Source organism: Neodiprion pinetum, chromosome 1 (assembly GCF_021155775.2).
Source record: "Neodiprion pinetum isolate iyNeoPine1 chromosome 1, iyNeoPine1.2, whole genome shotgun sequence".
Taxonomy (NCBI): Eukaryota; Metazoa; Arthropoda; class Insecta; order Hymenoptera; family Diprionidae; genus Neodiprion; species Neodiprion pinetum.
In genome coordinates, this window is record NC_060232.1 from 4,846,152 (window position 1) to 4,862,004 (window position 15,853).

The 15,853-nt window shown below is 40.8% G+C and overlaps 1 protein-coding gene across 10 annotated transcripts in view; it reads left to right on the forward strand.

Annotated features, from left to right (window-relative positions):
• The window catches only part of how (protein held out wings), a 43,011-nt gene that overhangs the window by 16,001 nt on the left and 11,157 nt on the right, over positions 1-15,853 (forward strand). For 4 of the 10 annotated variants that reach the window (XM_046637216.1, XM_046637220.1, XM_046637225.1 and 1 more), the window contains exons 2-5: positions 7,125-7,258; positions 12,273-12,389; positions 15,224-15,367; positions 15,642-15,744. In XM_046637216.1, coding sequence (XP_046493172.1) covers positions 7,125-7,258; positions 12,273-12,389; positions 15,224-15,367; positions 15,642-15,744 — 498 coding nt within the window. The remainder of the gene's footprint in view (positions 1-7,124; positions 7,259-12,272; positions 12,390-15,223; positions 15,368-15,641; positions 15,745-15,853) is intronic. The other 6 variants (XM_046637218.1, XM_046637222.1, XM_046637224.1 and 3 more) reach the window with 2 other exon arrangements.

Consider the following 15,853-nt stretch of genomic DNA (forward strand, 5'->3'; position numbering starts at 1 on the left):
TTTAAGGAGCGCTGGAGAGGTGCGAAAACTAAGATACCCACCCACTCGAGCAAGGGGACACGTCCGGTGATTCTCTGTGACTTTTATCATTTGCTTGAAATTTCCACTCCGCTCCACTCGCTTTGCGAAACAAGCGGTTTTCACCTGGTTTCGAATCAATTGTGTTCTGTATGTGGCGGGGATATTATTTTAAATAATTTCAAATTGTAACATTTATCAAAAAACTTTCAACGGTACAATTATAGTCGTAAATCTTTTTTATTTTAAATTCCACGCTTACGACGTAGAGAATATAAGTTGCTATGAAAATTCTGATCCGACAACTTGTCATCTAATTGTACCAATAATTTGTTATTGAACATTAAGTTTAATTCACAAAAATCTGTGTGAAATTGTCAATTGCCAATTATCGACACAATTAGATGGCAACTTGTGGGATCGCAATTTTTCATAACAACTTTTGCTCCCTATTCTCCGTCAATAAATTTGATTTTTTTGTTTATGATATTGTTGCGAGAAAAATCGTTCCGCGAGAAGCTTCTCAAAAATACCACTTTTTGACGTTATTTTAAATAATATTTGAAAGAATGTACCTGACATGTTACGCGAACATCCGAATCGAGTTTTGATTACAAAATAAATAAAGTAACGTGCGCAAGCTACGTTTTATTACACGAAAAACTTACGTATTAATATATCATTCGTTGAGTCTAATTTGCCGAAAGATTTATATTTCCAGTTTACAGTGTATTCCGTTAGGTATGATTTTGCTTTTTCGACGGTTTAAACAGGGGAAAGAAGGTGAAATTCTTCGTCTTCTTTTTTTTTTTAAATCTTTTTAACGCGTTGCGCAATTTTTCATAGTGAGAATACGCGTTACCTGCTACGCTGGCTCAATTATTATCCACACTATACACGAACCAACAAACTCGCTTTGGAACGAGGTGAGACTTGCGAGAGATTACCGGCTTCCTTTTAGCCTGAGATTTCAAACAACTTTCTGATTTTGCCATACCCGGTAATGTCGGTGTGTCCGGTGCATATACGCGAGTGTAGAATCGCGCGGATTACACTTGTTGCACTGCCGATTCGGAGAGATAGATTTTACTTTAGAAGCAAAGATATATATATATATATATATATATTTATTACACACGTATATTATATCCGTGTCGGTATCTGTCGACGTTTTTCTTCGCGATGTATAATTTCGTTTCGTGCCTCACTCTCTCACGACCGAGAAGAGACACGGGAATGTTGGCCGGTTAATTTCGCAATTATAATATGTGTGCCCGTGTGTAAGTCGGCAGAGAAACGAGTGACGGCGTTCTTGAGACAGAAAAATGTCCAGTTTTGCCAAATTTATTGTTCACGCAGGTGTGTAACTATAATTAACTAGTCGAGTAATAACGGTGCAGTTTCGAGATTAATTAAATAAACACGTCAAAGTTTTTAGCGTAATATTATTATTTCTTAATCGGTATGAAATGTATCTCTTGTAGTGGAATGATTTTAAAAAAGTTTTGTAGTCAGGTATCGCACTTTTTTTGAAACTAAATGTCGAGTGTTGTACGTCGAGTAAATTAATATCCGACAATTCCGGGTATATATAATCGTGCAAATTAGCGATTGCGTTTTGCATCATATGCTCGTTTCAAACTTTCAACGACATACGGAAGTTGAAAAAATTGTTTAACCGGTTCGTCTCTGCACATTCGTCGAAATTTTTAGCGTTCCTTTTCGACTTTTGAAAAAGAACATTAACAGACTAAGGAACAACGCGAATCGCATCTGTTCGAACATCACGAATCCAATCGATTTTGCTCATTTTCTCGAAGGTTAACTGCTAGCCTAAATGGCGTCTGCAATAGTCTGCATGCTTACTCATTTACACTCACATGCACACAAATTCGCACGCCGGTCGTACTTACACTTGTGTAACGAAGATTCATTCGCACAAGATACCGTGGTCCAGATAAAACTGCTCTCTCCGTCACAAATACATCATACGTTCGCAACGAAATCGAGTTCATTTTATACGCGCATCTGCACTTGTATCAGACTCTGTTTTATTTATTTATTTTTTTTATCCAACCTCATTGGGTGACGATGATCGTCCTATCGCAACGACTCGCTCTCTTTTCGACAGGTACCGAAAGATCATATTACGGATATGAAAGACCAAAGACCAAAGACCCAAGACGGTTGTCCTCTTACAGCCAAGATTCTGGCTGCACATCTCATCTCCAATTTTTTTTCTCTTGTTTTCGCATGAAACAAATTATTGCAACGCCGTACTCGCGCTATCAATGTCGACGAATTTTGATGTTACGTAATGTTGAAACGAAACGAATCTCTCACGGTATTTTAAAAGTAAAAGAGTAAATTCGAACCACAAAAGTCTAGATGAGTGTAAATCGGTGTCACAAATTTTCTGTACACAGCTCACTTGACGGTGGATAAAATTGATGACGCGTCACTGATAAATTGATTCAATAATAAGTTGTACGGCCGTATTCAAAGGTCGGAAAAATCTTTGCGAATAAACATTGACGACCGCAATATCGTGCTTCTTACGTTAAAGCTTACATTGAAAAAATTCCAAATGCATATCGAGAATTTGAACGTTACAGTAATTATAATGCAACGATGCCTCTAATCGACCGACGGTACAAAAACAGTTCCACTTCTACTCATACGTTATTTTAATAGTTAAAAGCGAGAATTGAACAATATCTATCCACGTTATCACCGCAATACTGGGCAGGGAAACGAGTTTCACTTTTCTAAATGGATTTTAATGCGGTTCAAACTATCCGTCCGTGCGATACCGTTTCCAGTGCTAGGGACGGGAATCTAGTGCGTGTGTAACTGGCGCAGGCAATGATTTGTCCTAGGCTTACTGGTATAACTTAAAGTTGTTAAGAGAGTCGGAGTAGGTAAGTAGGCGAGTGTGTCCGCCCGTTTGTTCGTCGTGCAACGTCCTTCCTTGTAAGCGAATCGTTTCGTTTCGTTTCGGTGAACGCATTGAATTTAACCACCAGGGTTGGGCTCTGACTTTTATTACGGTTTGTAGCGTGTCGGCATCAGGAAGTCACCGAATCGTGACGCCAGGTTAGCCGGACTGGACTGGAGACACAGCGGACGTAATTTTCTTCATATCTTGGAGGTGTACGTAGCTTTTGGGCTCGGCACTTTGATATTGTTCTTGTTACCGCGAATAGCCTCACGATTATAGATGCAACCACCCTTACCAAGCGAAACTACTACTAACGAAATAGAATCCAGATGAGAGTTCCGAATGCGAGTCAATTTAAACGCGTGTCTCTCAACGATGCTAAACGCGGTAGAAAAAAAAAAAAAAAATTTCTTTTGGTCTATCTACTCGCTAATCGAGATGAAAAAGCATTGATCAAGTATGCGGACACAATGTCGACTTGGAGGTTGGTTAACACGTCGTAGCTGGTTATATGTCAAATTGTGATTATATCCGTTTCTTATTTTTAACCGGTATGTTGTTTTATTTTTTCTATAACGTTTCTGTCTAACAGACGCTAAGGAAATGACTGAGTATTATTGAAAATGCCAAGGACTGACATAATTCCGATGTCTCCAAGCACTGAAAATAAAATAAAATAAAAAAAATAAAAATAAAAAATAGTATAATAAATACATAGAAATAGAAATAGAAACAGAAACTTTTCGAATCTTAAAACTTCTTCTATGCGTATATTCATACCACATATATTTCCATGGTCTGTATTAAGGTTTTACACAACACTTTATATAACAACACTATACATAATATAACTGTTAAATAAATTTTAGTAAAGGACGTTCGATGTGCTGCTGTATAGTCTGTCACACATTCAAATCAAACTTGTGCAACTTGTGTACGTTAATATGTACACCGATGTGCATCCAGGTATATGTCGCTTTCTATTTTTACCAAATTGAGTTGACCGCATTAAAGATTGCTCGAGAAAAAATAACACACACGCACACACATGCAAACACCTACCGAATTAATGGGTTTTTCTTATTTTTTGTCTTCTTCGATACGCCTGTTCTAAATTGAAACGTTCCAAACGGCGGTTAGGATCTTACAATTTACTCGCTAAATTGAAAACTCGTCAGGCTTTGCAGCCGATTGGTTGATGATGGTAGGAAAATAATTTGCGCAGTAAGTAAAACCCGCTCTCATCCCGTAAAAATTGGATAAATCAAAAAAAAAAAAAAATCGGTTTAGAGTTGTACGAGACTAAAGGAAAATGAATAAAATAAGAAAGTGATGAAATTTCCACCCAATCTCCCTTCTTCGGTATTCTGTATATCCATACACTGCTGATGCCTGATTAACTGGCGCCAGTTTTTCACCCAAGCCTGCGGAGTACAGCCGGCTCCCTTTGCAGCGATGCAACACGCCGCTACTGCTTTTGCTTCTGCTTCTGCTTCTGCTTCTCAACGCATCTCAGAAGCAGTCTGGGCGAGAGTATGCGGGCGGTATAAAGCCGATGATGCATGAAGCCTTGCGGGTATTTGTGACCGCATGCGCCTTGCAGGGGGAATGATCATTGCGGCCGTTTCAGACTGATTGATAAAAGAGGGACACACCGTCAGATATTAGGGCACGCGTGCAAGCTGCAGGCTTATTGTTTGTTATATTGGCCGATGACGATCGCGGAGGGAAAGGTGGGACGTGATACGCTTTCGTTCGTTTACGAATTTTCGTTTAACTAGGAGGATTGTTACACCAAATATTTTTTTTTTTTTTAAATTTCTTTTAAAAAGAAGCTTTATTTGCATTATTATTTTTTCGAGCTCTCTACAATTTCCTCGGACTCCTGGAATTTAGGCTGCGCTCATTGACTTCCCATTTTTGTATTTCCGTGAAACGATCGAGAGACTTGGAAAAACATTAACAAATCAACTTTCTGCCCATGGCTATGGGATGCGATTACCGCAAACTGTTATAGCTACATTCCTGAAATATAACGTCAGGTGCATATATAGTTTACACCTCAATAGATAAGACTTGAGTGGAAATATCATTTCAAATAATATGCAGTTTGCTTTTACCCGTAATTTATAGTAACCGAATCGCTTTTACGATCATAGACTTTTACACGTAGGTTGTATCCTGCACGCATAAGGCATCTACGTAACCGATCGTTATACGAACTTGCTTTATTCACGCTACATTAACTAGCGCGTCTTATAAATTTAACGTACGTGTATAACTGTGACGTAAACTTGTAATACGCAATCAGCACCGTTATCTGGTTCGCTCATCTATGTACGGTCTATTTTTATCGACTACATGTTCTGCGGACTTTTTCTCGTCCTCGCATACGTTATACGGTATTTGGCAGTGATTAAGTCTCGAACCGGAAAAAAGGAATATCCATAAGTCGAGTCGTCCTCTGAAGCTCATTTATTTTATTAATCATCCTAAATTGATTGCAATCAGCCAAAATTGAACTAACCATCGGCGCTAATGAGTCGAATTAATCGTAGGTATATGTATATACGCTGTAACTCTCTGAAAAAGAAAAGACGGTGAAAACTTTATCACCAAATTTGTGATGAAAAAATTGGACGTGAAATAAAAAATAAAATGAAAAAAAAAAACACAAACTGGGAAGCAAAGTTACACCGTTTTCCAAACACTGACGAAGATCGAATATCAATAAAACGCGTTTGCTCGTACACGTGACGCGAAATCGCACTCGAATCATCTATTCGAATATTTTCATAACGGATCGTCTGTTTCTCTTCTCCGAAGAGTCAGAGACCCCGATAGGAATGGAACGACGAAGAGCGTGCATCGATCAACGCGAAACACGTTACGGAATCGCACATATATATAAATACATATATACATATGTATGTAGAGTGTCGGATGTTCGCGCGCGAGCTTTTTTATACGACCTGCACCGTTATATCCGATTACCGACGACTGCATTACGGGCCATCGGACACCTGGAGGGAATCGCTACACCATCTCCGAATGAACGGTGGCAGTGCCCGTGGATACGCGGGGAAACAACCGTCGTCGTTGACGGTTTACACGCGATAATTCCTATGCGTAATCGCGCAATACTCCGAGGAGTGCTTTAACGACAGGCTCATGTACCGAGTATAATAACCAGAGAGGTTTACACGCAGCTGTAGCAACGTTGCGTCACTATGTCAAGGTCAGATTGGTCACAGATAGACAAGTCTGAGCAAGCACGGAAAGGCCACCGGCATATAACCATGAATGTGTAACCTACCGGTGCAGTCCCGATGCTTGCTCCGGGTTACCACTGGTGGACGGACCTGACATCGGTGCAACGGAGCATGAGAATCTGGTCGCGGACCCCGGTGCAAACTTAGCTTTTGACACATATAATCCACTCTCCAACTCTGCTACGGGCGTATCTCATAATTCGTCCGTGCCACCTGTGCCGTCGTCGTCGTAGTCGGCATCGGTAACGCGGTTTTGCAAGTACCATGGACTCGTTTCGGGATGGCTTGCGACAAGTGTGCGAGCTTGAACGAGAACTGTCGTTAACCCGAACCCCCATTTGCGGACCATCGGAACGTCGTTCTTTCCTTCTAACCAGGTTGAAGTGAAATAAAAAGAAGCTTTTAAAAATTTTCATGTAAAACAATTTTTGTTCTCTGGTAGAAAAATGGTTTGGCAATTCCCAACGCGCACGTTGTTCGTTGAGAAACAGCGCGCTTTTTTCATTTTCAACATGCGGCCAAAATCAGCTATCTTGACATTTGAGTGGCGAAAAGATTTTTTCCTGAACATGCATCGTTGCCGGTAACTTTGTCAACTCCGAGCACATTCGTTCTAACCATTGTTTAACCAGAATGGAATCGAGTCGGAAAGAATTCTTCCACGTGTAGGAATTCAACCACATCGTTTAGCATAATTCAGCCATTCAACGTTTTTCCTTTAGCTGCAAATGGTGCACGGATTAGAGGAGACTTTAGTGCCGAACTTATCGAACACTGCTACGGTGTAGCGTGACTTTTTCACTTTGGCCATGTTGACTTGACTCGTTAATTATACAAGTACCACTCGTGTACATTACAGGGATTACATGGCTACCGTTTTTTTTCTGTTACAGAAATTGCGAAGGTTCGAGCCAGCCTCTTCCAGATCAGTGGAGTAAAAAAGGAACCGCTGATATTGCCAGAACCAGAAGGAGACGTCACAACACTCACAGAAAAGGTCTATGTGCCGGTCAAAGAACACCCAGACGTAAGTTTCTGCTCGGCGTGATTACGTGCCTAGTTATCATTTCCGCTCCAACATAAGACGAGGCATAAAAAGAAGCTTTGCCTCGTTTTATTCTACTTTTAGTATATCGATAACTTGGCGTGCGTGCATGCATACGTGTAAACGTACCTACACAGCTCGTGATGCAGGAGCCTTGGAGAATAAGAAACCCGCGAAACGATCGCTCGTCTCTCTGTATATCGACACAGACCAAAATGCTTCCGGGACAAAACTTGCCAGCCCGACATTGTGCGCAGAGAATCAGTAATGAGATATTACTAATTTGAATAAATATTTGAATTACGTCCGCTTAAGGTATGCCGGTGTAAAAGAAATCGTTCCCGCGATACTTGAGCCGCAGCAACTAGAATCGTACGATCCTCGACTTCGTATTAATTGTAAGTGCAGCCGCGCTAATTGTGCGGACAAATAAATTGAATCGCACGTAGGTACGAACGCATGTATGAATAGGAGTGTACGACGACTGGTAGATAATTTCATTTCGACGGTACGAAACAATTGTTATCAACGAGTTTTACTGTCGCGTAATTATTCGGCTAGTACTCAGAGTCGTTGATCTTTGCCTATTTTATTGTTTACTCTTTCTTATCTCATCGGGGTTCGAAAATCGACGAAGATAGAATTACATTGTGCATTGTAGGCGAGTACCCGATGTCAATATACACGTTGGAAGACCGTGGTTCGTCTCTCGGTGTTTTGAAATTCTCTTTATAATTTGGTCCTCTCGATGTGGCGCAAAAGCGTGAAGCACGGATGGTCTGTATATGCTCCCAATCTATGAGAGAGCAGGTGACAGTGTCTCACAGGCGAAAATTTCACGTGCGTCTTTTTTTAACGGGGCGAGACGTACGTACGTGTGTAGATCTGCTCTTGGAGTCGAAGGAGGGCATCGGCGGAAAGAGGCGGAGGGAGAGAGAGAGAGAGAGAAATAGAGAAAGGAAAAGGAAAGAACCTACGGAGAACGGAGAACGGAGAACGGAGAACGCGTTCGTCATGTGTATACAGTCGAGCGTTATTTCTGGACCGCTCGGAATAGATTCCCTGCCGAAGAGTGTACGGCATCGTGTTCTATGTAGGTGTAGGTATAACTTTGCAGCTTATGCTTCAGACCCCCGCCGCAATAACAAAACTGGGCACTTTTTGGCACGGTATAACGTGTCACAGTTCTTCGCAATAACGTTGTTATCTTGTATACCAGTCACTAGGTATAACGTTATATGTCGCGTTCGTGTTTATCGCCCCGATAACTCTGCTACCTATTTCAAATTACGAGGTCGATCGATGGGACACGGACGGCCAAATTTAATTGCGACAAATTATTACATCTCTTTCAATTTCGAGATAATGTCTGTGAGTTCTTATATCAGAGCGTAAGATTCTCGTGACCATCGGTTTGCACGGAATTGGCAAGTTTTCAGACTCGGTTTGCTAAGGAATAAGAAAAGTAAGAAGATAAAAATCGCCTTACCAAAAACAGACTCTGACGAATTCATGGAAAATTACTGCACCAACATCGTCGAACGTTCGTCGAGTATTAGTAATTGCATTGCAGCTGCTTACTTTATTCTCTCTCTCTCTCTCTCTCTCTCCCCCTCACTCTCTAAAGCAGTAAAGGATTTTAACTGTGCGGCATGCAGGTTTTGTTTCAGCGCGGGAAGTCGATAATTCTGCACGTATCTTGATTCTCGTACAATAAACCTACCGTAATATGCATGTGTTCTAAGCAGCAGAATGTATTTTTTTATTTTTATTTTTTTAACTGGTGAAGAAAAAACTGCGGGAAAATGACAAGCGCGTAAATCCATCCTATCGAGGAGTTATATTATTCTGTATAAAATATACGGTTGTGGGATAAACTTCGATCACGCGTTTAATAATACAGATGCCACGTGTACGTTGGGAACGGATCAAAGTAATAATCAAAACTGAGATAACATCTGACAAGCGGTAAAAAATGATAATTATAGGTTTGCGGTGTAGTGATTTGTAAAAAGTGTACAATGAAATTTCGCTGAATATTCTCGCGTGACGTGACGATTGTTTCGCAAGTATTCCAAGTACGTACGCGCGTACCGTCTGTGAGCTACCGTTCGCCAAAATCTGTCTGCTCTCGTCGTTTCGGCACGAAGATACACTTGCACAAACGTATACTTATACGTTTACGTGCCGCGGTGACCTTATGATCTTGAATTGTTCAGGGCAGCAACCTCCTCGTTCTCAAGTACCGCTGCAAGCATCGCGGATCCCTTGCAGAGTATAATATCAAGGATCTCGAATCCAGGATCGTTGATCAGCGTAAAAGATTTTTACTCTGGATCGTGTTGTCATTTTTTATTTTTTATTTTTTTTTTAAATTTAGTTGCATGTGACGACGTGTGTCCGGTTGAGGAATGTGATTTGAAAGAAGAAGATGACGGTGCGTATTTTGCACTCGCGCATTTGCAACAGAATTCCTTTGCCATAGTCGGTGTAACTTGCTTCTCCTTTTACTTGGCCGTTCTTCGTTTTAAATGAGATAGAAAGTGCGAGCCAAAGTTTTGTCTTCACTCGTTTATTATACTCTCACGAATTTGGTCTAGTTATTATGTTGTCTACTGTTACATGAACAGCATTCAACCCATTGAGTGTAAAACTTTTCGCTGTGCACTTTGGATGGTATACACGTAATTTTAACGTCGTCGGTCGCTTTAGCCATAGAAACGGATGTGAATACCTACAGCTATTGACGCTTTGCAAATGACATATACCTGTTATTGTTAAATCTTTTCTGTCAATATGCGTTTGTCTCTTCGTATTTGTCTCCGACAGGATGTAGGCATTATGGTTTGTCCATCGAGGACGCTCCCCTCATAGTTTCTTCACGGTCTCTAAACTTCGGCATTATTTATGTCTTCCGTATATAAGGCATGCCGATATTTAACATTCATTTTTATAGTCGATTATAACACAGGATTTTTCCTCTTCACTTTACGGACTGTATTCTTTGACTCTTACCTTCCTTCGTCAACTTTATCCTGCTTATGGTCGGTTCACTTCACAGTATATTCGTTTAATTCGCTTCGAATTAGCGGACAGTATTTAGTCGGTCAAGTTCCGAATAGAAAGCGGTTCAACGCTGCAGTGCCTTCGTCAGTTGCACATACACGCGTTGCGTGCTTGCGTTCAAACACACCTCGGTTTTACTGTTTTGCAACGGTACAGTTAGGCGAGCCCTCTGCAGGTTGTCGTCGATTACCGTTTAGTTGAGATTTTTCATTTCGCAACGTTCAACCATTCGTAAATTACATGTACACATATGTAACAAAACATATAGCGTATGTGTACAATAAAAATACACGTGCGTAATGCCGCGTCGTTGTTGAAGAATATTATTTATTCACATTTGAAACTTTTCGCCCCTTTCTTTTTCCCTCTCCTTGATAACATGCTGCTCCTGCTGCCCACTCCGTCATTTTTCGTTCATTTTGTTCGATACTGCCTATCGCAAGATTTCTCTTCCCTATGCACGCTTCGATCCAATGGTCCCCGGCGCACCTAAGTTGGTCCCCCTCACTTCCTTCTATGCCATAACGTGTCTCTCTCCGAGTCCACTTGACTCGAGACGAGACGGGTTTTCGCTTCAACGTCGGTACTCGTACCTTGGTTCAGGACTTTGAGAATATCCGCCCGCGTGACGTTGTTCGGGAATAGGTGTAAAATTCGTCGCGGCCAATATCCGATTCCACCATTTACAATCAGAGGTAAAGGCCATTTTATTTGAAGGGCTGAAGGGAAGAGGCTTCGTTCTAGATTACACCGGACACTTGACCATTAGAATCACACGAAAGAGTTTATCGGTGAATGTCGATAGCATTGACCAATCGGTATCGTTTCCTGATTATTCGATATCTTCTTACAGGCGGCTGTTATCTGATACGAACACTATGCAACTATCGGCGTTGATTGGCGGACGAAATATGACCGTTGTCTGAAAATCGGAATCAGTTATCGTCGTCGAATCGCAGCGTCGATCCGTGCGGGTACGAACAATTTATGCCCCTCAAATCGTGTTGGAGTTTTATACTCGCGTTTTTTAGGAAATCGAAAGTTCTATCAATATTCCAATTTGTGAATATTTACGTTAGACTGTCGTGGGAAAAGATACCACGAATCGGGAAGTAGCTGAGCTTACGATGTTGCGTTATGTGGTTAAAGGTTCAGGTTCAACGACTCCGCGATGTTCGAAAGTAGAGATTCGTTCTTATCTGCCTCTCTCGAGTCCAATCTTACTCCTTTCTATATCGTCAATGCATTATCGTACAGATGAAACGGCAGGCTGCAGACCTTTCTTTTCTGTCCCTTGTTATGTGTGAAATTGGATTGCCTTATATGTACTCGTTTCAATAACGTATCGTTTCTCGATTCCGTAATTTTTACTCTCTGTGCCAGATATCACAAAATGAATCGTGCTGCGATAATTTTGTACAATTATATCGTACGTGTGCATGACTTGTATATTACATACAAGATGTCGTAGTTCGTTGCGTTAAATAATCCGTAAGAACCACTTACGTGAATGATCTACGGTACACTTACCGTTACGTAAAAATTTGTAATAATTTCAACATAGCGAAACCTTGAGTGAGGAAAAAATAAATAAATATTAAACAATCCCGTATACAGCGTGAAAAGCGAAGGTGATAGGTATCATTCGAAGGAGCGTGTGAATATTTATTTTATAGTACTTGCCTAATTCTTGTGGACCGATAGTTTGAGCAAATTTGACATTTTCAAAACTTGAACGTTCGTTTAAAATTTACATATGCATGTGTAATATTTACATTGAACTCCGTCACGTGATGACACATGTCAAATTAGTACGTCAGTTCATCTAGATGTATGTACGCGAGATTTGAACGATTTTTCATGTCCGTTTACGGTATTGGGAAGATTTTCACGATAGTCTAACTTTTTTATTCTCTTTTTCGGATTTTAGTTCAACTTCGTCGGGAGGATTCTGGGACCACGTGGTATGACGGCTAAGCAGCTCGAACAGGAGACTGGATGCAAAATCATGGTTCGGGGAAAAGGTTCAATGCGAGACAAAAAGAAGGTGAGCAATTAATGAAGAAAATTTGTAAATTAATCAGTATATACAGTATGTATGTTATTCCTCAACGAGGCGAAATCATACAATCAAGATAAATAGAGATGGTTCACCAAATATGGGGCCTGAATGATCCTCGATGGACGGACGATTCGAGTTTACTGAAAAAGGAATCTTGATATTTCGCGATTTTTAAAAATCGTACGCTCTACTCAAAACAAAGGTTTTTTTTTTTTTGGCTTACCGTAAAAATTTATGTTATCGGCCTGACAGCTGCATTCGGTTTTTAGCAGGTATACGAGTATAAGAGATACGGTTACTCAACCGACCACTCTGTACGAAAAAAATCCTTACCGTCGTTCGTAAGTGAACCACCCTGTAGGCCGATACGTAAAGTAACCACGTAAACGGGTCTACGTGTGCAACGGCAAGTTCCTCGTTCACGCGTTCGAAGAGGACACTTGTTCTCTCTCTCTCTCTCTCTCTCTCTCTCTCTCTCTCTCTCTCTCTCTCTCTCTCTCTCTCTCTCTCTCTCTCTCTCTCTCTCTCTCTCTCTCTCTCTCTCTCTCTCTCTCTCTCTCTCTCTCTCTCTCTCTCTCTCTCTCTCTCTTCCTCGCACGTACGTACATCCATACATACACAAGAGAGCGATACATGCCTATATTTGGAAAGAAACGATGGTTGGCGACCCGCGCGCGTTCTTCTCTCGAAGTCGCCGACGTTGCATACCACTTCCAATCCTTAACACCACGTGCACGCCTTTCCGATCGCACAAGCACCAGACACGCTCACGGTCTAACGTATGTAATACCTACGTGGAATAAGGTATACGTTAATGTGCGTGCCTCCGTTCGTGTGCGTCGAGCCTGACGACGGTGGCGATTGCACGGCGGAATGGGGGAATGGGGGGGAGGCAAAGGGGTCAGTCACCGACTTTTACCTACCTCGAACACCACCGCGGTGTACCTGGTATACCTACCTACCTTATATCCCGGGTCTCTTCGGCTCCGTTGTGTGTTCCGTGCCGCATGTAGCAATTCTCCTCTCTCGTGCCTTCAACGACCCCGATCATAGCTCGCTAACTTTTCTTGACTTTGCGGTGGCGGCAACTCGAGCTCTTCCATCGAATCCGTTTAAGGCTGCAACCTCGGTACGCGCAGCGATTGCACCTGGTTTTTTATATATATATATATATATATATAGGTATATATGTATATATACATACACTCCAGATGATTCTGTTACTCATTACAATCGGAGAGGTATTTTTTTTTTTTTTTTTTGGTTTTTTAATTTCAAATTTTTATGTAACGCGTGTATGCGCATGTGATGCAATTGTTGTCTGACAGACTGCACGATGGTTTCGACGCATTGATTTTCTTATAATTTACGTAATTCCAGACGCTCGACGAATTCTACTTTTAGCTCCATATTTTACAGTGGGCCACGCCCAGATTTTGACATCCGTGAATTATGCGGTGTTAATTTTCGGGGTTCTGAATTTTATCGGACGGAAAAATAACTTGAGAACTATTCTTGCCGCGATATTGTTTCGTATGAAATATCGTTTTATCTGTAGTTTTTTATGTAAACGATTCTGCGGCTAAAATAAAATTCCAAGTGGGAAAATAGCGGCCATGTTGATCTTCGAGAGTACACAGTTCTCGTGTAAAATTGAATATGAAACTTCATTTTAATTTTTTTCAACAATGCCGGCACAAATTTGTGTCTGCGGTTTGAATGTAAAACTCTCCTCATCGTTTCGTCGGTAACGCGGCAATTTTTACGCCAATGAAAGATCGGATTTGTAAATAATTAACATGCGTGACATATCTACATGGCTCGGAATTCACACGCGAGATGTCTCATTAGTCATTAGCTTGGAAATGATTAAAACACGCATTATGCACAAGGAAGTGAACCTGGCACAGGCAATTTCAACCTTGCCAATACAAGACTCCCCGTTTCTGACTCCCGATGGTCTGTCAATGGCAATTTGGCTTGCGTAATAGTCAGCTGATTCAAAATTAATGTAAAATGAGATTCGCATACCTCGTATAAATTATCAAGAAAGTATTCTCAAATTAATTATGTCCGCACCTACCTGATTCATTCTACCGCACGTACACCTTATACTGTATACATGAATTAATGATGGTAATCCGAGGCTTCGTCACTTATACTTGAGTTAGGCTGCATGTACCGTACAAACGAATAAAGCGAGTAATCATTTTTTCAAGCTGCAATTGGTACTGAGATAAGTGCTGACCCTGTGTAAGTACATTTATCGCAAACTATAAAACGCTGGAGGATAAAATTAATGAAATACCGACGATTTTCGATTGAACAAACAATCTTGGAGTGTCTGTTCACAGTATTATGACATCTGTTCCCATGCTGGCTGCGTACGTAATTTTCACAACATTTGGTTGATTAGATATACATTTATTTGTTTAAAGAAAAAATGAAAAATTATTTATCCAAATTTCAGTTAGATTTGTTATGAAACACTTTTTTACCATCGAGTCTTGCAAACACGCCATCGTATCACTTACTTTGAAATTATTTACACAGTCCTGCGGTTTTTCACTTTTGTTTCTTTGTCATGAGAGGAAGCTTGGCAAGAAATGTTAAAAAAATATACGCATATTAAATATAGACTTGGGTGTATTTTTTCTATTTGTTCAACTGTAACGTGCCTGACTTGCATATATGCGTAACGTAAAAAATATAACTGTATAAAACATCGCACAGCACCAGACATCTGGACAGTTGCATACTGGACAGATCTCTCCGTGCAGGGTCTACAAAATGGTAACGATCTGTTTTAATATCCTCAGGAGGAACAAAACCGAGGTAAACCAAATTGGGAACACCTAACAGACGAGCTACACGTTTTACTGACGGTAGAAGATACAGAGAATCGAGCAACCCTCAAACTCGCACGTGCCGTTGAAGAAGTCAGGAAGCTACTCGTACCCGTGGTGAGACAGTTCCGATTATTTCAAACATACAAAAATGCGAAGCCACTTAGAAAATAGACAAATTTTTAAACCGTCGCAATCCCGATATCTTAGTGTGCAAACATTATCCTCCGATAGTGCGTTACCTCATCTTAAAAGTCAATACTACACTGATTCGAAGGGAACAGAGAATCCCTTAGAAATCCCTGATGATTTTTAATACGCCTATTAACGATTACGTATAAGACGCATCGCTTCTACGGTCGTACATTCTGACGGTGATATCGATTGTTAGCAGGCTGATGGTGAGGACGAGCTGAAGAAAAGGCAGCTCATGGAGCTTGCCATAATAAACGGAACTTATCGTGACTCCAACACGAAGGTTGCTGCTGCTGCAGGTAATTTTTTAGGGATGATTCAACCCCAGAAAATCTTGATTCGTTAGAATTGAAAAAAAATTTTCACCTGACAGCCGGAAGCTTACTAAAGTACTTTAGTAGCTACTAA